The sequence below is a fragment of the Hypanus sabinus genome, chromosome 18 (assembly GCF_030144855.1).
Source record: "Hypanus sabinus isolate sHypSab1 chromosome 18, sHypSab1.hap1, whole genome shotgun sequence".
NCBI lineage: Eukaryota > Metazoa > Chordata > Chondrichthyes > Myliobatiformes > Dasyatidae > Hypanus > Hypanus sabinus.
The window spans coordinates 24,224,687-24,251,751 of NC_082723.1; the positions used below are offsets into that span (position 1 = coordinate 24,224,687).

Consider the following 27,065-nt stretch of genomic DNA (forward strand, 5'->3'; position numbering starts at 1 on the left):
AAAGAAAATATATATATGAAACAAACACTAAACTAAAACTAACATGGGCAATAATAACAGTTTATAAGTATATGATAGTGTCAAAGAACTCCGGAACTCCATACCTGAACAAGAATAAACAGAGAAGTGATGCATTTCACTGTACGTGCCAATGTACATGCGACAAGTAAAACTTAGCTTGAAACTTTTCTCTTTAATTATTTTTAAGCAAAATTATCCAAGTACTTGCTAGGTCCTACTATCAAGCCTATGTTGACTGCTTCCAACAATCCTGCAGTAGCTTGTACAGGAGACTTCCTGTAATCCATGTGGTTTCTCGTGGGTATAAAATGTTCTTCTTTATTTAGTGTTAACAGAAGATAAAACTAGATGGCAGAAGTTATCTTCCCATCACCAAACCTACTGTTTAGCTCCCAGACTTAGACCTTTGGGTGATCTGGTTTCCTCCCACATTCCAGAATACATACTGTTAGTGTTAGTAAGTCATGGGCATGCTACGTTGGCAGCACTCGCAGGCTGCCACCAGAACATCCTCACTGATTTGGTGCAAATGACACATTTCACTGTAAGTTACGATGTACACGGAACAAATAAAGTTAATCTTTATCTTTAACTGATTTTTTAAAAGAAATTATTCATTTACAGCATGTGGCATCGCCAGCTAAGCCAGCATTTATTGCCCATCCCTAGTTGCCCTTGAGAAGGTGGTGATGAGCTGCCTTCATGAACGGCTGCAGTCCCTGAGGTGCAGGTACACCCACAGTGCTGTTAGGGAGGAAATACCATTATTTCAACCCAGCGACAATGAAGGAATGGCGGTATGTTTCCAAGTCAGGATGGTGAGTGACTCGGAGGGGTATTTCCAAGCGGTGGTGTTCCCAGGTATCTGCTGTTCTCATCCTTCTAGACGGTGGTGGTCATGGGTCTGGAAGGTGCTGCCTTAGGAACTTTAGTGTGTTATTTTTAGCATGTCTTGTAGACACTGCTGCAACTGTTTGTCGATGGTGGAGGAATTGGATGCTTGTGGAAGGGGTACCAATCAAGTGGGCTGCCTTGTACTGGATGGTGTCGAGCTTCTTGAGTGTTGATGGAGCTGCACTCATCCAGGCGAGTGGCGAGTATTCCATTACACTCCTGACCTGAGCCTTGTAGATGGTGGACTGGCTTTGGGGAGTCAGGAGGTGAGTTACATGCCACAGGATTCCTAGCCTTTGACCTGCTCTGATAGCCACGGTGTTTATACGGCTAGCCAGTTCAGTTTCCTGTCAATGGTAACTCCCAGGATGTTGATAGTAGGGGATTCAGTGATGGTGATGCCATTGAACGTCAAGGGAAGATGGTTAGAGCCTTTCTTGTTCGAGATGGTCATTGCTTGGCACTTGTGGCTCGAATGTTATTTGCTACTTGTCACCCAAGCCTGGATATTGTCCAGGTCCTGCTGAATTTGGGTATAAACTGCTTCACTCTCTGAGGAGTCACGAATGGTGTAGAACATTGTGCAGTCATCTGCAAACATCCCCACTTCTGACCTTATGACAGAAGGAAGGTCATTGATGGAGCAGCTGAAGATGTTTGGTCCTTGGACACTTCTCTAAGGAACTCCTGCAGTCATGTCCTGAAGATGAGATGATTGACCTCCTGGCTATCAGAACTTGGTTTGAGAATTCTGAACATTTTTTGTCTGTTGCAAAACCAAACAGACTGCTTTCCAATCTTGGCCAATTTTTCATCAGTAACAATCCATATAATTCTGATGTAACATTCTGATATGACCCCCTCAATCCAGACCATGCTTTCTTATATCTACTGCCATCGGGCAGGAGGTTCAGGAGCCTGATCGGTGTTGAATAGTTCCTGAACATCAGGTTCAGGAACAGTTATTATCCTACAATCATCACGTTCCTGCACCATTGTGGATCACTTCACTCACCTCAACTCCAAACTGATTCTACAACCCACAGACTCATCTTCAAGGTCCCTATGACTCATGTTCACAGCATTTATTTATTTATTTATTTATTTACTAATTTCTTACACAATTTGTCTTCATTTGCACTTTGGTTGTTTGTCAGTCAAAGTTACGTATAACTTTTCTTAATTTCTTCTGTATTTATTTTCCTGTTAATGCCTGCAAGAAAATTTATTTCAAGGTAGTATATGGTGACGTACGCGAGGTTCGACAATAAATTTGACAACTAAAATGGCCTGAAAGGTCTATTTCTGTGTTCTATGACTTTGATAACTAAAATTTATATTTATGTTGAGTAAACTCAAGATAAGCTCCATCCATCTGAAAAAGTGGGATCTCCCAGTAGCCACCCATTTTAATTCCAACTCCCAATTCCATTCCGACATGTCCATCTATGGCTTCCTCTACTGTCGCAATGAGGCCACGCTCAGGCTGAAGGAGCAACACCTTATATTTTGTTTGGGTAGCCTCCAACCTGATGGCATGAACACTGATTTCTTGAACTTCTGGTAATGCCCCCTTCTCTATTCCCCATCCCCTTTTCCCTCTCTCACCTTATCTCCTCGCCTGCCAATTGCCTCCCTCTGATGCTCCTCTCCCTTTTTCTTTCCTCCATGGCCTTCTGTCCTCTCCTATTAGATTCCCCCTTCTCCAGCCCTGTGTCTCTTTCACTGATCAACTTCCCAGTTCTTTACTTCACCCCTCCCTCCACTCCACAACTCTTTCTCCAGTCCTGCTGACAGTTCTCGGCCCGAAACGTCGACTGTACTAGATGCTGCCTGGCCTGCTGAGTTCACCAGCATTTTGTGTCTGTTACTTGGATTTCCAGTATCTGCAGATTTCCTCTTGTTTTTGTCAAGATAAGTTCCCACTTGTTAAGACTAATTAAAAGCTATCGACAATGGACCATTCAATAGATTTGTAATGGCTTGAGTTAAGAACAGGCATTACTGGATTTGCTTAGCACTCACTCAACTGTGCAACTAGCTGGTTAACCTTGACTCTTGAGATAAAACAACTATCTAAGAAGCAGTATCATTTTTAATCACGCTGGAGGAAGAATCCTGACTGGTGACATCATGGTCAGTTCGAATACACTGGAAGGTAGGACGTTACAGTGGCGGACTCACTGGCATATCCCTCCCTAACAAATATCCAGAGGAGGCACTGCCTCAAGAAGACAACACCTATCAGGATGGAGGATTGTGTGTGGGTGGGAGGGAGGAAATTCACAGGGTCATTGGAGGAGTGTATAAACTCCTTACAGACAGCAACAAAAATCAGACCCATATTACTGACCGCTGCCACTGTAAAAGTGTTATACACTATGCTGTTGTTATTTCTATTGGGTGGTACGGTAGGGTAGTGGTTAGCACAACGCTTTGCAGTACAGTGGCTATGAGAATGAGAAGAACTATGTCCATTCTGAAGTCTGAAATGTGATGGCCTAACACACATATTAAACTTGACGTACAAGACTTTGATTGGGCCCTACATTTACTTACTAACCTCAACTGCAGGACCACATAAATGGCCATAAAGTGCACTCAAAGCTCAAACATGCCTGATGCACTTCACTTTTCTATTCTTCTATGATACACGATAGTGTAGTGGTTAGCACAATGCAAACCAGGTTCAATTCCTGCTGCTGTCTGTGAGGAGTTTGTACGTTCTCCTCACGGCTGTGTGCGGTTTCTCTGAGTGCTCCAGTTTCCTTCCCCAGTCCAAAGACCAACTGGTTGGTAGGTTAATTGGTCATTGTAAATTGTCCCATGATTAGGCTAGGGGTTAGATCAGTGAGTTGCTGGGCAGCGTGGCCAGAAAGGCCAGAGGGTCTAATCTCAATAAATAAATAAACTTTATGTTTAATTACTTGCTTCTTCTCACATAAATTCCACAAGAGCAAACTTTTACTCCATGTTTCAAATCTTTTGGAAGTGATTTTGCCTCAAAGATGAAGCTTTCAAGGGGTACCACAGGAGATGAGAGCACAGTAACATGGCTCCTCACGCTGATACTGGGGAGTGCTGTATTGGACTGGCAAGCCAGACTTCAAATGAGGTAATAAACACAACACCTTTCTACTTCGACAGGTGGTTCCCTGAATCCACTGCTCCGGCTTGGCCAACCTTCTCTACTCATCCAATACAAACTTGTTAACAGGTTAGTTATTTCATAGGAATGTACCACTCAAAACAATGTGTAAACCAACTGCTGTTCACAGGGCGCTTCGGAATGTGTTGTGGACATGAAAAGGTGGCTGGTGAATACATATTTTCCCAAAATAGCACCTCAAGAGAACATTCATCAAATAAGAAGCCAGTTAAAATGGATATTTTATTTAACAAGTTACATTAATACAGACGCTATAAACCAAATTGTAAAACTTCGTCTGCAAGTACAGAGACAAGTTTACAATAAATACAGCAAAGGTTTAATTTCAAAATTTTTCAGAACAGTGGTTTAAATCTCCCACATAATTAAAAATCAGCTGTTAAGAAAGCTAAAAGTTTTTCAAATATTTTCAAAGAAATTGTAGTATTTGGGTGGAATTTCTACACTTCAAATGTCTCATGTTGTTATGTTTTAATTAAAATAAACGCAAGTGAGTGAAATGAAGATAGCTGACCATACTTAAAGCAATCAGCTCTGTTTTACAAAAAGGTTTCTCCTTCAGTAACAGACTACCGTTGCATCTCTAAGCTCCTCCATATTGTTAGTTGCAGTCAATATGAAAACAAAATGTCTTTTCGGAAACAACGATCAGGTGCTTTGCGTAATCTCGACAAAATAGACACAGGAAATGCAGCTCCGCTTCCTTAGACTAAAGAATTAAGGACACAGCTCATGCAGGACTGAAAAATCAACTGTTCCAAGGCTTTGAAACACCTAGCTCAAGCATACTGTGCCGAGTCAGAATACTTGTTTTACACCACGGGTTATGAGGCACTATCCTAAACAAGTTTCCCCACACACAGTTACAGACATGCAGTTCTAAAGCACTGACAACTATTCAGCTTGACCCACAAAACCGGTCTGACAATGGGCAGCTTTTGGTTTGCACTGGGCATGAAGACATCGGGGGGGGGGGGGGGGGGGGTAGGTGCTGATGGGAAGGGTGGAAAAATCGCTATACATAACAGCTACAGGCTAAGTATAAACCAGTCAGCTTGTGTCTACTTTGTTCATCAGCTGCTGTCCACTGTCTGGTGTCTGCTGCACGCTTAGGACTGAACGTCGACTTTTCCTGGTACGGGTTGCAAAGAGGCAGCAGTGCTCAGCTGGGTTTGTTGGGCGAAAGGCTGGTGAGCAAAGCTTTGCCATTGAAGAAAGAGACAATAGCAAGGCTTCGTAACACAGCATTTCCACAGTGTTAAGAGTTCCAAACAAGACAAAAAAAAGGAGTTTTGAAAAGCAAAATGCATGTTATAAAGAGAGCCCAAAATATTAAATCAAAATGCAGTGCAAAGCAAATTCAGTGCATTTGACAAACCTATACTTTTCACTCAGATTACAATCACAGAATCATACTTTATGTAAGTGTAGAAAGACTATAATCAAATAATGCATTCAGATAGCACAAATGCCTCAGGTTGATAAAGTATCAATGAGGAAGATCCTGTTTTAATTCTCATTCACCAATTACCACATAACCAATACTGTTTTCTTAAAACAACATTTAAAAAAAAGTACGGTGAAAGAATTTACAGGCTGGAAGGTTTTGCTGAAGATAATGACAATCTCAACAGAAAACTGGGGGGGGGGATAAAAAGAGAAAAATACTTTACTAACAGCACCGAAAATCTGCTGGAATTTTATCCAACTTGGGTTTCTGGTATCACATTAATTCTGACAGAAAATTTAACAGCCTTGAAGAATTCAGGGGAAGAAATAAAGAGAGCAAGCACGGATTAAACCACAACCCATAAAGGGTGGAGAGCGGTCTTGGATTAAAGGAGCAATGGAAAGAAAACAATGCGAGAACGCTCATGTACAAATGTATTTCGGCACATTGTGAGATAACCAATACTCGTGAGCGTCTCTAATTCCCCGTTTGCTGACCTGCACAGAAAAAACAATACATTGACTTTGCTAAATTCAGGCTTGAATATCATTCAATATTTTGGGATAAAAGTTTGAATTATTAGTAAATAAAGCAGCTATGTCATGATATTTCCAAGTTTTTTTTTTCAGTTTAAAAAGTACTTCTAATTTTGTATACTGTTTTAAAAGAAATGTCTGATTATATATTAACCAAGATTCTGCACAGATTGTGAAAGTGACTGTTCTAGTAGGATTTCTAAAGTGTGCAAAATTACACAGGTGAAAGAAACAATGAAAAGATATAAACTATGGCTCATGAAAGCAAAAACGCCCAGCCTTTGCTTAATAACAGGTTAATCACATCCGAGGGCTGAAGATCTGAAATTAAGGATTGCGTTAACCACTATTTACAAAAGTCCATGTACAAAAGGTTAAGTTGTAGGTAGATTGTTGGTTATTGGAAATACTGTCCATTTTGCCAGTACAAGGCTGCTATTTCAGTAGAAGGTACATAATGCAAAATCTCCAACAATGCTGCTTCTGACGGTGCTTGTTCCAGTAGTTATCTGTCCCAGAGTTTTACACCAGTCCCAGTAAGATCAGTCTTCAGGACATCGGTGACTGCAGGCATTTTGCGGGACTTGGTGGGAGACGAGCAGCCGCACTCTGTTCTGTTCTAAAGCTGTAGTCGTACTGGAAAGGAAAACAGAACATGAAAGCTCTTGCTTTTCTCAAATGCGTACACCTACTGGCACGCCCCAAGAAAACTGTAGTGTGCATCATAAAACAATAAGTCAGCAGATTTGTTTTAATACTTAAGTTTTTTAGATTTCTTGTTGCATTAATAGATTCAAGGTTGCTGAATGTCATTTCCTTTACACATAAGTAGTTGAGAATGAAATAATGGTTACTTTGGAGCTGAAGCAGCACAAAAAAACCCACAATAAAATAAAGAACACAGTAATAAAAAAAGACAATAAATATAGATACATAAGATAGCTTATATGTCCATAAGTGACCCCAGGCATAGGAGTGTCCCTACATACGGTGACTAACAGGAACTGATAAAGTCATAGTGGTTGGGCGGATCAACCTTACTGATTGGAGAAAGTAACTGTTTTTGAATCTGGCGGTCTTGGTGTGGATGCTACGTAGCCTCCTCCCTGAATTATAAGTCAGAACAAGGGTACCGGGAATGCTTAAACTGAACTTAAATTTTTGGTTAATTTGAACTTTAAATTGAATACATAAACCTCAAAGTTCAAAGTAAATTTATTATCAAACTGTGTACATATACAACCCTGAGATTCATTTTCTTGTAAGATTCACAGAAGAACAGAGGATTACAATAGAATCAATAAAAAACACAAACAAACAAAGAATGACAAACAACCAATGAGAACTATCCAGTAGTTCAGTGAGCTGTCTGCAAAATGTCACAGTATGTCACCAGTGCTCATCTTGTATCATGGGCAGTATCCAGTGCTAACCCATGCTCTGGAGTTAGAGGTATGGATTCAAGATAAAGATCCTAAAGTTATACTTAACAGTTAAGCTCTACCTTTCCACGGCATGCTGATTGCCGGGTGACACGGGAGCACAGCAGTGAGAACAACACTTTACAGCAGCTAGCCGCAAGATCAAGGGTTTCATTCCACCGCTACCTGCACAAAGAGTTTGTACGTTCTCCCCATGACTGGGTGGGGGGGGGGGGGGTTCCTCCCACATTTCAAACAAATAAGGGCTAGGGTTAGTGAATTGTGGGCACACGATGTTGGTGCCAAGCACAATCCTTGCTGATTTGATTTGACACAAATTATGCATTTCATTGCATGTCTCAATGTACACGTGACAACCAAAGCTAATCTTCTCTTCCCTTCCAGGGAGGTGGAGTCCTTAAAACAGAAACATAGTGCCCAGTTTTAGCAGGCAAGGCCACTGTGGTCTGCAGTAAGTGGGCTAGGGAAGAAGAGATTGCCTTGGTGCATTCAGTTTGGGGGGGGGGGGGGCTACAGTCAGTGACTTCCTCCAAGAGCACCACAGCCTTGTCGGAGGGTTTGGAGACTTGCATACCTCAATGACCCAGAGAGCTACGTTGGCTGGAGATAGGGCTTCGTGCTTTGGCTCTTGGTAGGGTCACCCATGCCAAACAGGTCAAAGGGTAGAGACCAGACTAAGAGTGGTCCACTGCTCCTCCAGGGTTCGGGGGTTCAGCTCAGGGCCAACAACCCTGTCTGGTCAAAAAAAAATTGTTACAGAAACAACAATGAAGAATCCTTCTGTGTGCAACTGTGAACCCTGAACCCCACCTGGGGCACGAAAGAGAAGATGGCCAAGGACTGACAGAGTTAAAGGACCTTCATTGCTGCCGTAAAAGCCAGCAGTGTAGCGGGCAGTAAGTATAGTTAGTGATTTGTAGCTGAGACCAACAGTAACTTTAAAAGGCCAAGTCTTTGCCTGCAGAGTGACCTCGACTGCACCACACACACATCCACACGACTGAGCCCTACCAGCAACAGGGGAGGACAGTGCACAGTATCCTGGCAAGTTGAAGGGTCTGATTATTCTTAATTCTTTTTCTAAACATAATGGAAGACAAATGGGTCAATGTGCCTTCTTCACTCAGAGGGTGGTGAGAGTGCGGAACGAGCTGCCACCAGAAGTAGTGGATGCAGGTTTGATTTCAAAATTTAAGAGATGGATGAGAGGGGTATGCAGGGCTATGGTCCGGGGGGTCAGTAGGTGAGACGAGGCAAAAGACCAGGCTGGCATGGACGAGATGGGCTGAGAGGACTATTTCCATGCTATAGAACTCTGTGTTATAGAACATATAAATACCTACGGTTCCAATGTCAGCACTGTAACAAGCAAAAAGAGATTAATGTTATTCTACGACATAATTTCCTAAATTCAATTTTATTTTTGTCACCTTCAAACAGAATTTTACTTGAACACAAGAGATTCTGCAGATGCTGAAAATCTCCAGCAACACACACAAAATGCTGAGGGAAATCAGCAGGTCAGGCAGCATCCATGGAGGGGAATAAATAGCGGAGATTTTGGGCCAAGACTGTTCATCAGAACCTGACAAAGAGTCTTAGCCAGCTTACTTGACTTGAGACTGCTTAGCAGCTCAAATTAGTGTGTTGTGTGAGTGTGCTAAACCCGGAGAATCAGAGGTCCATTCATCAGCACAAATACGCTTAATTTTCTGGTCAAGTTACACGTGGTCATGTATCTGAAGATCAAATAAGCCAAATGTTACCTCACCGATGAGGCTTTGTTAGTGGACCACTCGTGATTAAGGCACAAAGGAAGCAAACAAACAGAGAACCTTAAGCATTCCTATTCCATCTGTCGGAAGCGAGTCTGAACCTGGTTTAGAACAAACCAGCAGAGGCAGAAGTCATCCCCCTGGTGGCTACAGTTGAGAGGACTTCCCATGCCCCATCCCGTGTTGTGCAGCAGTGGCTGCCCTGCGACCATCAGGCTCCTCGACCGGCTCCACAGCTTGTGGACTCACTTTCACAGCCTCTGCATCTCATCTTCTATATATTATTTGGTTACTTTTTTAAATTATTTGCACAATTTGTTTTTTTTTCGCACATTGGATGTTTGTTGGTCTTTGTTGCGTGGTGTTTTTTGTGGATTCTATTGTGCTTCTTGGTTTGTGAGTGCTTGCAAGAATATGGTGGACGAACTTTGATAATAAATTTACTTTGAACTTTGAATCTCAGGCGGTATTATTCCTGGGTGGCGGAGATGGGGGGGGGGAGCCCACAAAAAAAAACTTACCATAAGCATAGGTTGATAGGTTCTTGATTAGTAAGGGCGTGAAAGGTTATCAAGAGAAGGCAGGAGAGTATGGTTGAGAGGGATAGTAAATCAGCCATGATGGAATGGCAGAGAATACTGAATGAGCTGAATGGCCTAATTTTGCTCCTATACCTTATGATCTAATATATAGTATAAAAAATGTATGATTTGAGAAATGAAAGTGGGGCATACATGTACCTAGGCAAGTGCAAGCTGGGTGCCTAAGACTTTTGCACAGTACTGTATTTGTCAACGCGGAGCAGAGAGCGAGTTTGTAAATCTGGCGGGAGCAAAGGTGTTAGGAATGGTGAAGGCGGAACGCTGTGGGAGGGGTGTGGGACAGGAGGCAGAGGAGGAGTGCAAGGGGCAGACACACCCAGCCCTAAGACACCAATCAAGGTCATTTGATTCCAAACAATTGGTTTACTGATCATTACAGAATGTCTCTCTGGTGCTTCCCTCCCCTTGCTTCTTTTCCCAACCACAATTCCCCTCTCCCTGCTCCCCTTCCCACTCTCAGTCCACAACAGATCCATATGTCATGAAATTTGTTATTTTTAATTACAGCAGCAGTACAGTGCAATATATAAAATTACTACAGTACTGTGCAAAAGTCTTAGCAACCCTAATTATAAATGTGCTTGAGACTATCGTGGACTGAGGATTGCTTTGTGTAATCATTGCACACAGCAGAAGAGAAATCGACTGTGATTTCCCATCATTGCACCCCAGGAAATTAGATACAGGCAAAAGAAGGATCAAAAACCAGGGGTGAGGGTGGGCAGGGGTATATATTTAAAGCAAGTGCTTGAAGGACGAGAAGGGAAATGAGGGAAAATATTTTCATCTGAAAGTTGGAAAGCATTTTGAACTTGCTGCCTGGTAGGGTGACGAAAGCAGAGACGCTCATCACATTTAAAATATGATTTAATGTGAAACTCAACCAAAGGTGGCAAGTGCAGATTTGAAAGATCAAGAGTCAAGCCTCTGGGTTGGTGCGTTTGGAGATTGGAGGCCCGATGCTTGCGATTTTGAGCATTACGGATCAAGGACTGGAGGTGCCCTGTCTGAGTGGGTGAATGGGAAAGGGGATTGCTTTGTTGTAGTTCAGTTGAACATTTTCAGCATGCTATGTGAGCGTGTGGTGACACTTGCAGGCTGCCCCCAGCACAGCCTTAGGCTGTGTTAATGCAAACAACGCCTTTCACGGTAGGTCTTAATGTACGCATGATAAATAAATGAACAAAAGCTGTGTCCTGCAGGGTTACAGGGAGCTAGTTTTGGGGAGTGGGTAGTTCTCTCTGAAAACCAGACACGGTGAACCAAATGGCTTTCAGTAACATCATACACTTGTCCTGCATTCAAATATCCTTGAGCGTGAACACTACAAACAAAAGGTGAGGTTCTAAAGGGGATGGGTTTTTACATACATGTACTTTGATAATAAGTTTACTTTGAACTTCTTAAAGCCAAGGAGACTGCTAGATCCTCCTAAGTGCAACCCAATGTCAAAGACCAACACTTGTTCTGATCATCCACACCTCATAGGAACACTTCCCTACCACTTCTCACTGTTCTGCTTGTGTTTCCAATACGCTTCCAACCAGCACAGCAACATGGAAAAGGATATTGGTAAGATTGAAATCTTCCGGGAAGCAGAAAAATGAAGAGCATGCATGGAAAAAGAACATATCAAAGCCTTCAATTGTTCTAATTAATTTCCCACATTTAAAAGTACCCATCTTATCATTTTACTCTGCAGCATCACTAACAAAACCAAACTGCAGGGTACAAGGAGGCTTTTAGAAAGTGAGTAGAGGTTGCCATCTGGTGGTAGAAGCAAGAAGAGCAGATGTCCTCAGTCGGCAGAGATGCTGACATTTCCAGCACATCATGAAATCAAATCATCAGCATCTTTCAAACAGAGCCATAAATATCCTTACATTTGAATGCATTGAATGGAAACCAGTTGATTAGAGTACAATCTTACACTTTACAAATGTCATAAATTGTCAATTCTGTACAATCATATTTTAGAAACTGCTCTCTCTGTAATCTACTACTTTAATGTTTTATCAGAGAAAATTATTTTTGTGTCACAATGACTGAAACGTATTCATGCTTTAAAAAATTACCACAAAATAAGATATATTCTACTTTTTAAAACTATATTTCACTATACAATGCCTACAAATCTGAATGTTTTAAATCCCAAATATTTTGCAATTCATTGCCAAAGTCCCAATTATCAATATGTTCCTAAAACAAAATCAAACATTTTGCACTCAATATTAAATAATTTACCTTTTGCTAACATACAGAAAGTGACAAAAGTTGCAGGGGGTTTGACATTTAAAAAAAAGTTATATACAAAGCTGAACTGACAAAAACCCAGCCAGCTGTTCATGGAGTCACTATTTTCTGCCATCTCAGCTTTAATTATTCAATCACAAACGAGAAAATCTGCAGATGCTGGAAATCCAAGCAACACACAAAAAATGCTGGAGGAACTCAGCAGGCCAGGCAGCATCTATGAAAAAGAGTACGCAGTCCTGCTGAAGGATCTGGGCCTGAAACGTCGACTGTACTCCCCATAGATGCTGCCTGGCCTGCTGAGTTCCTCCAGCATTTTGTGTGTGTTGCTTTAACTAGTTAAATTCATTTACTTATCACAGGTACAGTGAAATATAAAAATGTGAAATTATATTCTTTCCTTGGCAAACCGAGTTCCTTTTAGTTTATTTTACCTGTTTACCTCTGAAAGGGTTAACATATGAGCAGCATTTGATGGCTCTGGGCCTGTACATTGGAGTTTAGAAGAATGAGGGAGGACCTCATTGAAATCTATTGAATATTTAAAGGCCTAGATAGAGTGGATGTGGAGATGTTGTTTCCTATACTGGGGAGTCCAGAACCAGAGGGCACAGGATGTCCGTTTAAAACAGAAATGAGGGGGGATTTCATTAGCAAGGGGTTGGTGAATCTGTAGAATTCATTGCAGACAGCTACGGAGGCCAAGTCACTGGGTATATTTAAAGCAGAGATTGACTGTTTCTGATTAGGCAGGGAATCAAAGGTTACAGAGAGAAGGCAAGAGAATGGGATTGAAAGGGAAAATAAATCAGCCATGGTGGAATGGCGGAGAAGACTCAAATGGCCGAATAATGCTCCTGCGTCTTATGGTTTTATTTCTGCAAGATTGGGTTTCACTTGGTTTCTTTTGGACGGTATGGTGCCAATGGCAGATCTGGAGTTGGCACTGCTACTCTCCATGCACGTCTGCAGGCTCGACCGGTGCTGCACATCAGCTCAATCAGGACACTGAACTAGTTAGAACAGAGCAGAGAATGCTACAGCTCTGTACAGGCCCTTCAGCCCACAAAGTTGCACTGAACTTTTAACCTACTCCAAGATCAATGTTACCATTCCCTCTCATATTGCCCTCCAATTATCCTTCATCCTTGTGCCTGTCTGAGAATCTCTTAAATGCCCCTAAAGCAGGGATTCCCAATCTTTTATTATACCATGGGCTCCTATCATTTACAGAGGGGTCCATGGACCCCAGGTTGGGAACCCTTGCTCTAACGTATCTGTCTCTACCACCACCTAGGCTGCTGAGCCCCTGGGTATTTAAGGGAATTATTTGCTGACAGTGACAGACAAACATTGCCAAAGACTGCAGCAAATATCATCAACATGGAGGGACATCTGTCTGCTGAGATGCACATTCTGCAGTTGCCTTGGTAGTGGCAATGGTGGGCACACTCCATTACAGGAAGATTCAGTCTCAAATGCCCATTCCTTTAACCCTAAGCTGATGACCACAGCCCCACAGTTCCAGCTTCCCTTACTACAGAAAATACCCTCATTATCATAGAGTACAGCACAGAAGCAGGCCATTCAGCCCATCTGGTTCATGCCAAATACTGCCTACTCTCATCAACCAGCAGCAGGTCCATAGCCCTCCATATACCTACTATCCATGTACCTATCCAAGCTTTGCTTAAACGTTGAAATCAAGCTCACAAGCACCAATTGTGCTGGCAGCTCATTCCACACTCTCATGACCCTCTAAGTGAAGACCTTCCCCTCATGTTCCACTTAAAATTTTCACCTTTCACCCTTAACCCATGACCTGATTGTAGCCTGCTTGCATTTATCCTGTCTGTACCCCTAATAAATTTGGTAAAGGTATCAGAATTTAACATCTCTATCAAATCTCCTCTCAATCTTCTACGTTCCAAGGGATAAAGTCCTAACCTATTCAATCTTTCCTTTTAACTCAGGTCCTCCGGACCTGGCAACATCCTTGTAAACTTTCTCTGCACTCTTTCAATCTTACTTACATCTTTCCTGTAGATAGGTGACCAAAACTGCACACAATACTCCAAATTAGGCCTCACCAATGTCATATACAACTGCAACATAACACCCCATCACATCTACTCAATACATTGACTTATGAAGGCCAATGTGCCCAAAGCTTTCTTTATGACCCTGTCTACCTGTGATGCCACTTTCAACAAATTATGGACCTATATTCCCATATCCCCTTGTTTACAATACTCCTTATTGGCCTATTGTTCAGTGTGGAAGACCTACCCTTACCTGCATTAAATTCCATCTGCCATTTTTCAGCCCATATGTATCTACTCTGAAAGGCTCCTTCACAAATTCATAAACACAATAGATGCTGGAAACCTTCAGCAGCACAAACAAAATACTGGAGGAACTCAAGGTTCAAAATAATTACATGTTATATCAGTGTTTCTCAACTGGAGTTTTGCGGAAACCCAGGATTCCGAGAGGTCAGTTGGGGGGGGGGGGAGGGGAGAGAGGGAGTGAGGGAGAGGGAGAGCATCCTGATTGGTCTCTCTTTGTGCTAAGTAGACCTATCAGTTTTCTCTGTGGGCGGGCTTTATAGTCAACCTCTCTCTCTCTTTCATTGTCCATCCATTCAGTTTAGTGTCCTGCAGCGCCATGGCAGAGTGTTCCAAAAAAGGAGAATATAAAACGTACTTCACCCCAGACTACACTAGAGTGTACCCCTGCCTAATAGGGGTCAAAAATAATGATAGTGTTGCTCGCTGCACTGTTTGCAACAGTGAATTTTCTATTGCCCATGGTGGGTTAAATGACTGTAAAAGACATGTTGAGGTGAGTTTAACAGGTGTCAATCATTCACTAGCATAGCTGATGTTATTTAACTAGCTGGCTAGCTGCTAAGGAGTTACTCTATTGATGTCCTACGTGATGAGGCCAAACTCCCTGTAGACTTGCTTAAAGTTGTAATAGAATAAAAAAAACAACTCCATGCTTATATAAGTACATATTTTAAAGCCACATTTTCTGCATAAGACAATATAATAAGGATACACCTTATGCTTTTATTTCTTCTAGGGACCACGACATATTAAGGAGGCTAAGCGTAGGGAAGGCTGCTCAAGTATTTCACAGTTCTTTTCAGCAGAAAACCAAAGTCTGACAGAGAAGGTCACTAGAGCTGAGGTGTACTTTACATCTTTCATCGTCGAGCAGAACCTGCCACTTCAGGTGTGTAAGCACACAGGCGAGCTATTCAGGAAAATGCTTCCTGATTCAGAAATAGCAAAAAACTATGCCTGCTCATCAACCAAGACAGCAGGTATTGTGAACACGGCACTGGAACCTGAGTGTTCAGAGGATCTGTATACTTGTGAATCTGATGTCTTGCAAAATTGACAAATTCATTGATACAGACTGCTATAAGGTTGAGACTTCCGGCAAAATGCTCGAATCTGCCAAGCAAGCTACATCACAGTACTAGGAAAGTTTGCAAAAGAAATAGAAAAGCTATTTGCAGAGTGAGTGTGAGTGTGTGTGTGTGTGTGTGTGTGTGTGTGTGTGTGTGTGTGTGTGTGTGTGTGTGTGTGTGTGTGTGTGTGCGTGTGTGCGTGTGTGTGAGTGTGAGTGTGTGTGTGTGAGTGTGTGCGTGTGCGTGTGCGTGTACGTACACGCGTGAACAGCCATCAGCGCCTTTGGGAGACTTCAACGTAGAGTCTTTCAGAACAGGAGCCTTCGTCCCTCCACAAGGGTCACCGTATACCAAACAGTCTGTGTCACCATCCTCCTTCATGGCTGTGAAGCTTAGGTAACCTACAGCCGTCACATCAAATCCTTGGAGCGCTTCCACATAAGCTGCCTTCAGCGCATCCTGGGAATTATCTGGCCTGAGCGGGTGCCTCACACTGAAATACTTGTAAAGACCAACTGCAGAAGTATTGAGGCCATGATCACCCAGCATCAGCTGCAGTGGCTGGGGCACGTGATAAGGATGCCCCCATGTCAGCTACCCCACAGGGTGTTATACGGCCAGCTACATCATGGTCAAAGCTCAGCTGGATGGCTGATGAAGAATGATCAGGTGAAGAATGCTTTAAGGAAGTGCAAGATCAGACCTGAGGACCTGGAGGATGTTGCTGCTGACCGTAACACTTGGCGACAGCTGTGTAGGGACGGGGTTCGTATTCTGGAGATGGAAAGAACAACCAGAAGACAGCAGAAGAGAGCCAGAAGAAATGCAGCCAAGGTTGCCATCACTACCACCACCATAACCACATATACATGTCCCTCCGGCAATAGAACTTGTGGGTCCAGGATAGGACTGTGGAGTCATCAAAGATCTCACCGTTAAAGGAGTGGACGTTGTCATCGGATTCTGATGGACAACCGAAGAAGTGAATAGTTTCAATATGTGATCAAATAAATTGTTGTGTTCTTTCATAATCAAATGTCCTGTATACATACACCCTTGGAGATTGACCAGGGGTGGGGGTGGTGGTGCTACCTCCCTGAGATGAGTTTTTACAGGGTGGGATGTCTGCTCTTTGATGGTAGCAACGAGAAGAGGGCAATGTCCTGGGTGATGAGCGTCCTGAGTGATAGATGCTGCCTTCCTAAGGCATCACCTTATGAAGATGACATCCATGGTGGGGAGGCTGGTATCCATGATGGAGCTGACTAAGTTTACAACTCTCTGCAACTTTTTTCGATCCTGTGCAGTGGTGCCCCCATTCTTCTAAACTCCAGAGAGTATGGGCCCCCATCTACTCACTGTTTCTCCATTAGACAACTCCTCTTCACATACTGAATTTTCGTTCTGCTGTTTGAAGGTAAGACTATCCCTTTCCAAGCCTGGGAGAGGACAACTTAATAATCTTGCACTTCACTGTTCACCTGCGCTTCACTTTCTCTCTAGTTGCGACACTTTATTCTGCATTCTGTTATTGTTTTACCTTGCATCACCTCAATGCAGCGTGCAACGACTGATCTGTATGAACAGTATGCAAGAGTGTTTTCATTGCATCTCCGTACATTGTGACAATAAACCGATTCCTAAACATTCCAATCCTACAATTCTCATTTAGCACAATGCCTCCAGAGCAGGGTTTTCCAAACTATTTATGCCATGGACCAATAACCATTAAGTAAGGGGTTTGTGGACCTCAGGTTGGAAACCCCTGCTGTAGATCAACAAAATAGCATCTAGATGCTATTTCTCTGGCTCCTTACACAGCTCTGGAACATCTGCACAATGAAGATGCATTTATCACAGTGCTCCTCATTGACTACAGCTCAGTATTCAACACCAATGTTCCTTCGAAACTAATCACTAAGCTCCAAGCCCTTGACCTCAATACCTCCTTGAGCAACTGGATCCTCGATTTCCTCACATGCAGACCCCAGTCAGCTCATATTGGCAACAATGTCTCCGCCACGAGCTCCATCAACACAGGCTGTACTCGCTTTAAACTGTGACAGTGAGGCTACGCTAGCTACAATGCCATATTTAAATTGCTGACGCCACCACTGACGTTGGCTGAATTAAAGGTGGCGACAAATAGGCATATTGCAGGGAGACTGAAAATCAAATTGAATCGTGCCACATCAACAATCTCTCACTCAACATCAGCAAAACAAAAGAGATTATTGACTATAGGAGGAAGAAGCTGGAAGTCCATGAGCAAGTTTATTTTTAGGAGATCAGAGAGGGCGAGGGTCAGCAACTTTAAATTCCTTGGTACTGTCATTTCAGAGTATCTGTCTTGGTTCTGGCATGTAAATGCCATTACAAAAAAGGCACAGCAGCACCTCTACTTTCTTATAAGCTTGTGCAGATCTGGCATGACATCCAAGACTTTGACCATCTTCTATAGATGCTTAGTAGAGAGTATCCTGACTGGTTGCATCACGGCCTATTCTGAAAACACCAATGCCCAAGAACAGAAAAGCCGAACGAAGTGGTGGACACAGCCCCATCCATCATGGGTAAAGTCTTCCCCACCATTGAGCACATTTACAGGGAGCGCTGCCACAGAATGCACCATCCCCGGGTCATGCACTCTTCTCTCTACTACCATCGGGCAAGAGGTCCCATACCAACAGGTTCAGGAACAGTTATTACCCAAAAACCATTGTGGATAACTTTATTCACCCCAATGCTGAACTGATTCTACAACCTATGGGTTCACTTTCAAGGACTCATCTTTTCATTAAGCAGGTATTTATCTATCTAGCTATCATTTTTGCATTTGCACAGTTTGTCCTCTTTTGCACGTTGGTTATTTATCAGTCTTCGTGTCTAGTTTTACATTGATCCTTTGCATTTCTTTGGTCTACTGTGAATGTCTACAAGAAAATGAATCTCAAGGTAGTATATGGTGACATAAACACACTTTGACATTACATTTATTTTGAACTTATCCCCTTCAATCCTTTAAAATCTTGCTTTAATGACAGGTTTTTGGCTATAACGTAGCCCCACTTCACTACATTGGCCCCTGAATATTCCAGATCTTTACCATGTAACAGCCATACCTCTACCCTTGCAGGGTTGCTCTGTTACCTCCCACCTCCTGAACCCCACTGTCAAGGTCTGTGAATCACCACAAATACAAATGCTAGAGAAGAGGTGACTATTTGTGCTATGCTGTGTGATCCCACAGAACGTCAATAAAACAACTACGAGGAATAGTGTACAGTAGGGGTCCCAACCTGGGGTTCACCTCGGTTAATGGTAGGAGTCCATGGCATAAAAAAAGTTGGGAACCGTTGCTGTAGAGGAAACTTCTCAGTATAACACAGAATACCCACAACTTAATAACCCTACCTAAATTGAACTTCAGTCACTAACACTGTAAAGGATTATGCTAACTGCTATGTTACTGTGAAGATACAAACACAAATTTTTCACCCAGAGTGGTTGGAGCTTGAAGCACGCTGTCAGAGACAGATACAGTAAGCAGCTCGGTGTAGACTTGCCAAGGCATAGAAAGCTAATGACTAATCTCTGGTAAATAAGCTTCAAGAAGTTTGGTGCTGGACAACGTGGGCTGAAGGAACCACTTCTAAGTTGCATGGCTCTGTAACTAAACGCAGATGCAGTCAATCAGAAATATAGTGTACCGATGAGCGCAATTGGTTTACAAAACCAGTGATGATCCTGTAAGGAGTCTGTATTTCCTTCACGTGACCATATGGGTTTCCCTCGGGGCGCTCTGGCTTCCTCCCACATTCCCAAGATGTACGGTTGTGGTTAGAGACTTGTGGACATTCTATGTTGGCACCAGAAATACGACACCACTTGCAGGCATCCCCAGCAATCCTTACTGATTTGATTTGACGCCAATGACACATTCCCCTCTCTGCAAATAAAGCCTTATTTTCTTTTAAATTAAAAATTGAAAATGAACAACATTTATTGGGGGCACATCAGTGTAAGTGTTTTCAGTGCTCAATTCGAACAACAGAGACATTAGCTCCAATGAAGTAACACAGCACTCAACATCAAAAAGAAAATACTGTGGATTCTGGAAATCAAATAAAACGCGACAGCTGGAAATAGTTAGCAGGTATCTGCAGAGTGGGCTGACATTTCAGATTGATGATCTTTCGTCAGAGCTGGAAAGAGTCCAACATGTAACGGAGTCTAAGCAAATCCAGTGAAGGGTAGGGTGGGGAGGGGAGTGGGAGTGAACCAGATCTGTTCCAGCGTGGGGTTAAAGGAGATGGTACATTTCCAACAAACAGATGGTGGGTGTGCAACTGGAACAGAACCATTGTAAATAATGGCTGTCTGAAAGCAGGGAGAAATAGATATAACCTGAAAGTGGTGAACTCACTGTTGTGCCCATAAGGATGGCATGGATCTGCTGGGACCTGAGACACTTTTCAGTTTTCCTCTGAACTTCATCTGTTGGTTGGGACAAGCTTCAATGAGCATCTTGGTGTAGGAGACACAGGCCCAAAGATCAGAAAGTCGGCAAACAATCCCTTTATAAGATCTCCACGCCCACCAGATCCAGCCCTTCCCTGAATGGTACCCAACTGATTCCTTTTTTTAAATAAAGCCAATCTCTTATTTTTAAATTGAGGTGGAAATGGTATTCTGCGAAGATTCCCCCCCCCCCTCCCACGTCCCCCCAGGAATGAGGATAGGCTTGGGCTGAATGGCATTATACTGGAAAAAGCCGGCATCAGATGTTGGGTCAGCTGATTCAACTCAGAAAGACACAAGAGATCACATTTGTCCAAAACACTGATTGTCCATTTCCTTCCACAGATGCTGCCTGACCCGCTGAGATCCTCCAGCACCTTCTGCATAATTCCAACTCACTGCCGTCCAGATAAACGTTTGCTTACACTAACAATTTGCCCTATAGATCCACCCACTTTCTACAAAATACTTGGCACCTGCTGCAGTCTGCCCCATCAAGATGCAGAACATCTTTGTTCAAGCCCTGTTCGTCCTGTCAGCTCCACTGGTGGTCAAAGAACCTAAAGATAAAGATCTAACTATTAGTGTTATTTGTCACATGTACATTGAAACATCAAAACATACAGTGAAATGCATGTTTGCGTCAATGACCAGCACCATCTGAAGTTGTGCTAGGGGAACCTGCAAGAGTCGCCATGCTTTCAATGCTAGCACTACATGCCCACAACTTACTAATCTTAACCTGTACATCTCTGGATTGTGGGAGGAAACCCGAGCACCTGGATTTGCAGGGAGAACATTCAGACACTACAGACAGTGGTGGGAAATAAACCCCAATCACTGATTACTGGTACTGTGAAGTGTTATGCTAACCACTAGGCTACCGTGCTATCCCTGACCCCCTGAGATGCCACCCCCCCAGAACCACCAGTGCCTAGTGTGTTGTCCCAAATGAACTGGCACGTGGAAGTCAGAAAAATAGAGGGATATGAGTTGAGTAGGAGAAAAGGGTTAGATTGATAGTAGGTTTATATAGGTCAGCATAATACCATGGGCCGAAGGGCCTGTACTATTCTACGTTATTATTATTAGTTGCAGGAGCTTTTCATGCTGCTGACTCACGACTGCACTGCCAGATCCAGCTCAAACTGTATCATCAAGTTTGCTGATGATACCACAATGGTTGTCCTCATCAGCAACAATGATGAATCGGCACACTGAGAGGACGTAGACAGGCCTGTCAAATCATGTGCGAACAACCACCTGAGTCTCACCGTGGACACAAGAGAAGAGATGATTGAGGACTTTAAGAAAGCATGGGTCAACTACTCTCTGTTGCATATCAATAGCTCTGCTGTGGAGAGCACAAAGTTCCGTGGTGTGCAGATAACAGATGGTCTAACCTGGACCCACACTCTACATTAGCCAAGGCAGCACAGTAGCAGCTACATTTTCTGAGGAGACTGAGGCATGCAAGGTTCCCTATCCCCATTCTAACAACGTTAAGGAGGAGCACCATCGAGTGTGTCCTGTCTGCGTCATTGTGTGGTACGAAAGCGGCAAGGCATCGGACAGCAGGATAGTAAAACCTGTCACTAGGTTCTCCCTGCCTCCATCTGTGCCACTTACTGGGAGTGGTGTGTAGGAAGGGTCTGAAGCAGTGTGGACAATCCCTACCACCCATCCCACAATTTCTTTGACCCACTACCATCAGGGAGGAGGTTCAGAGGGATCAGGACTAGGACTGCCAGCCTGGATACCAACTTCTTCCCTCAGGCCATGAGATTAATGAATACCCTGCCACTACTGAGGTCTGGTGACTAGGATAGCGAGCTGTTTACTGTTGTAAACATCTGGTTATTGTTTACCTGAGCTGAGCATTTCATGTCCATTTTGAATTGTACTTTATTAATTTATTTGTGGCAATATTTTGGTTTATGTGCTGTGTGTGATATTTATTTTCTGTGGGTGCACTGTGGTCTGGAGGAACATTGTTTTAGTTGATTGGATAGACGTACTGTCAGATGACAATAAACTTGAACTTGATCTTGGAGGAAGGAGTGAGGTTGCACAGGAGTTCAAGACAGAAACTAGAGCGAAACATTCCCTAAAAGTAATGAAACTATAATACTTAAGCAACCATCTCTGACTGAGATCCTTCACAAGCATGGGTTGGTCTGAAGTTGTAACAGTGAGAGAAGTTGCAGTGATGTGGAAAGAAAATGTCTTGTATGGGGCTGAAGATGTTCAATGAATTTTTACAGTTTTGAAGTTTTTTCCACTAGGGATATTTTTGCCAATAACTGGCTGTAATTAAGTACAGTCTTGAATATTTTCATCTGCATTTTATGAACCTATAAAAAATGTCAGGTAGATATCCCTACAAATCAGGAGCACACTCGCAAAGCACCCTCACAGAAGTAGCAGTACGCTGCATAACCACTTAAGCCTGCACTCACATGCAATAACACTAAGGCTGATGTGAGGCCTCATTCTCTGGAGCACATACACTGACACAGCTTCCACAGATCTCTGGATCAGTACAAGGCTCCAAACATTCATGACTCTCCAAGACGGCAACCTCTTATTCAGAGGGCAGCTGAGCTGAACATGGAGAAACCATCCAACGAGCACTCAAAGGCATGCTCAGCCCTCAGATATTCTGCCACTCAGGTCAGGGAGGAGATACAGGAGCCTTAAGACCCACATTCGATGATTCAGGAACAGCTTTTTCCCTTCTGTCGTCAGATTTCTGAATTATGATGAACAGTAAATCATTTTTTAATTGCATTATTTATTTTGGGTGGTATGGTAGCAGTTAGTGTAACACTATAGTTCCAGCGACTGGGTTTCCACCGTTGTCTGTAAAGAGTTTGTACATTCTCTTCCGTAATTGTGTGGGCTTCCTGCAATTGCTCCACTTCCCATCCACATTTCAAATTGGTTAGTGAGTTGTGGGCATACTATGTTGCCACTGGAAGCGTTGCCACACTTGCAGGCTGCTACCAGCACAATCCCCAGACTGTGCTGGTCGTTGACACAAATGATATATTTCACTGTATGTTTCAAAGTACATGTGACAAATAATAAAGCTAATATAAGGAGACAATATGACATAGGAACAGAATTAGGCCATTTGGCCCATTGAGTTTGTTCCACCATTCCATCGTGGCTGATTTATTATCCCTCTCAACTCCATTCTCCTGCCTTCTCCCCCGTAGCATTTGATGCCCTTACTAATCAAGAACCTATCAACCTCTGCTTCAATTATATAGCTTTATCTTGTAATTTAGTTATTTTGTACTGAAGAGCCTGTCTGTGTAATGTAGTGTTTTATGACTCTGTGACAACAAATTTCATCTCATGTAAAATGGTGATAATAAACCTGATTCCGCCCTGCACCATGTTAAAGCAGCCCTAATTTAATTTTAAAAAATTATTTTATGACCCTACATCTGCACTGCTGCCACTATACAACAAATACAGCGTGGAATAGGCCTTTCCAGCCCAACTAGATACACCACTCAACAACCTCAGTACAGCGCCTTGAGAAAGTATTCAAAGTAAATTTATTATCAAAGTACTGTACATATATGTCACCATAAACAACCCTGAGATCCATTGTCTTGTGGGCTTTACAACTAATTAATTATTTTCACATTTTATTGTCGCATATTCCAAATTTAAAACATATTGTAGTAGAATTTATTTGAACTGATCTACAAAACATTATGCATCATGTCAAATCAAAAGAAAAAATCCAAAAGGTTGAACAAGTTAGGTCTTTATACTTCGGAGCGTAGAAGTTTGGGAGGTGGAAGCTTGTTAGAGGTATTTAAAATTATGAGGGGGATAGATAGAGTTGACGTGGATAGGCTTTTTCCATTGAGAGTAGGGGAGATTCAAACAGGAGACCATGAGTTGAGAGTTAGGGGGCAAAAGTTTAGGGGTAACACGAGAGGGAACTTTACTCAGAGAGTGGTAGCTGTGTGGAACGAGCTTCCAGTAGAAATCCAGGTTCGATTTTGTCATTAAAAAAAAAATTGGATAGGTATATGGACAGGAAAGGAATGAAGGGTTATGGGCTGAGTGCAGGTAGGTGGAACTAGGTGAAAGTAAGCGTTCGGCACGGACTAGAAGGGCTGAGATGGCCTGTTTCCATGCTGTTATTGTTATATGGTTATGTGGTTATAAAACCCGTCAACAATTTACTAAAAATTAAAAATCAAAATTCTGTGGCTTTAAAAGTAATTTTGTAATTACTATGCTAACTTTCCTGAGGTGCAAAACTTTACATTACCTTACCAACTCACCCAGTTTGTTGATGTAGAAAACTGAAGGATCACCTGAATAAATACCCCTTCCCTCTGTAAGGTCCAGGTGTTTATGGTAGATTCTCAACAGCCCAAACCAAGCTGAAGACAAAAGAGCATTCAAGGCAAGTCAGGGAAATGATAAGAGAGAAGCACAAATGTTGGGGAGGGTACAAGACCATCTAAATGCAGTCCATCATGAAAATGTGGAAAAAATATAAAACCACAGCCACGCTGCCTGGATCAGGCCGCCTCACTAAACTTAATTGTCAGAGGAGAATGGTACTTGTAAGAGAGGGTACAGTAATGCCAGCAGTCACTCTGAATGAGTGGCTGCAACTGGAGATGAAGTTCATGGCTTCACAATCTCTAACACCGAAAAGGGGATTTATGAACGAGGGGTGAGGAAGAAGCCCTCGCTTAAAAAAAAAATATTCTTGCCTGTAAAGACTTTGTAAAGTGTCATTTAGAAGATACTGTGAAGAAGAGGAAGGTCTTGTGGTCAGATAAGACTGAAGTGGAACTTTCTGGCCTCAACACTAAGTGGTACGTGTGATGTAAGTCTAATACTGTGCCACAGGCATATAACACTACTGTATAGTGCAGATAGCATCATGCTATCTGCAGCTGGGTCAAGGGAACATGAATGCTGCTAAGTTCGGAGAGATCCTAGGTAAAAATCTGCTAGCCTCTGCTAGAAAGCTTAAACTGGGGAGGAAATTAGTCTTTCAGCAGGACAACGGACCAAAGCACATTACCAGAGCAACCACAGAGTGGCTTCAAATGAAGAAAATTGATTTTCTTAAGTGGCCTAGACAGAGTCCTGACCTTAATCTGATCGAACATCTCTGGCAAGGCCTCAAGATTGCTGTCCACTGCCACTCCCCAACTAACCTGGCACAGCTTGAGCAATTTTGCAAGGAGCAATGGGCAAAACTTGCTCCATCACATTATGCAAACCTTATAGAGACTTTTCCAAAGACTATTGGCTGTAATAGCTCTGAGAGGTGGTTCAACTACAAACTCCATTTCCAGAAAAGTTGGGATATTTTCCAAAAAGCAATAAAAACAAAAATCTGTGATATGTTAATTCACGTGAACCTTTATTTAACTGACAAAAGTACAAAGAAAATATTTTCAATAGTTTTACTGACCAACTTAATTGTATTTTGTGCACAAAATAATGCACAAATTTAGAATTTGATGGCTGCAACACACTCAACAAAAGTTGGGACAGAGGCATGTTTACCATTGTGTTACATCACCTTTCCTTTTAATAACACTTTTTAATCATTTTGGAACTGAGGATATTAATTGTAATAGATTTGCAATTGGAAATTTTGTCCATTCTTGCTTGATATAAGACTTCAGCTGCTCAACAGTCCGTGGTCTCCGTTGTCTGATTCTCCTCTTCATGATGCGACATACATTTTCAATAGGAGATAGATCTGGACTGGCAGCAGGCCAGTCAAGCACACGCACTCTGTGTCTACAAAGCCACGCTGTAATAGCCCGTGCAGAATGTGGTCTGGCATTGTCCTGCTAAAATAAGCATGGACGTCCCGGGAAGAGACGTCGCCTTGATGGCAACATTTGTCTCTCTAAAATCCTAATATACGCCTCAGAGTCAATAGTACCTTCACATACATGCAACTCACCCATGCCGTGGGCACTGATGCACCCCCATACCATCACAGATGCTGGTTTTTGCACCTTTCACTGATAACAATCAGGATGATTGTTTTCATCTTTGGCACAGAGAACGACGCCCGTTTTTTCCGAAAACTAGCTGAAGTGTGGACTCATCTGACCACAGCACACAGTTCCACAGTCTTCCGGTCCATCTGAGATGAGCTCAGGCCCAGAGAACTCGCTGGCGTTTCTGCATAGAGTTGATGTATGGCTTCCTACTTGCGTAATACAGTTTCAAGTAGCATTTTTGGATGCAACAACGGACTGCGTTAAGTGACAATGGTTTTCCAAAGTACTCCCGAGCCCAGGTGGCTATAATTGTCACAGCAGCATGACGGTTTCTTAGGCAGTGCCGCCTGAGGGCTCAAAGATCACTCGCATTCAACAGTGGTTTCTGACCTTGCCCTTTATGCACTGAGATGTCTCTGAATTCTCCAAATCTCTTCACAATATTATGTACTGTAGATGTTGAAAGATCTAAATTCTCTGCAATCTTGCATTGGGAAATGTTCCTTTTGAACTGACTAACAATTCTCTCACAAATTTTGGCACAAAGGGGTGAGCCATGACCCATTCTTGCTTGCAAAGACTGAGCCTTTGATGGACACTACTTTTATACCCAGTCATGATACCTCACCTGCTACCAATTAGCCTGCTTAATGTGGAGTCTTCCAAACCGGTGTTACTTGAATATTCTGTGCACTTTTCAATCTTATTTTAACTCTGTCCCAACTTTTGTTGAGTGTGTTGCAGCCATCAAATTCTAAATTTGTGTATATTTACAAAATACAATTAAGTTGGTCAGTAAAACTATTGAAAATCTTTTCTTTGTACTTTTGTCAGTTAAATAAAGGTTCACGTGAATTAACATATCACAGATTTTTGTTTTTATTTCATTTTGGAAAATATCCCAACTTTTCTGGAAATGGGGTTTGTAAGTACTGAGCAAAGGGGGCTGAATACTTTTAAACTGCTG

The 27,065-nt window shown here is 42.6% G+C and overlaps 1 protein-coding gene across 8 annotated transcripts in view; it reads right to left on the reverse strand.

Annotated features, from left to right (window-relative positions):
• LOC132407418 (multivesicular body subunit 12B-like) overlaps positions 1-27,065 on the reverse strand; it is a 334,665-nt gene that overhangs the window by 57,707 nt on the left and 249,893 nt on the right. For 7 of the 8 annotated variants that reach the window (XM_059993878.1, XM_059993876.1, XM_059993875.1 and 4 more), the window contains one exon: positions 4,288-6,706. The exons of the other annotated variant lie outside the window; for it this stretch is intronic. In XM_059993878.1, the coding sequence (XP_059849861.1) occupies positions 6,613-6,706 (94 nt within the window). In that variant the 3' untranslated portion in view covers positions 4,288-6,612. Of the gene's footprint in view, positions 1-4,287; positions 6,707-27,065 lie in introns of those variants that run through there. 8 annotated transcript variants of the gene reach the window in all.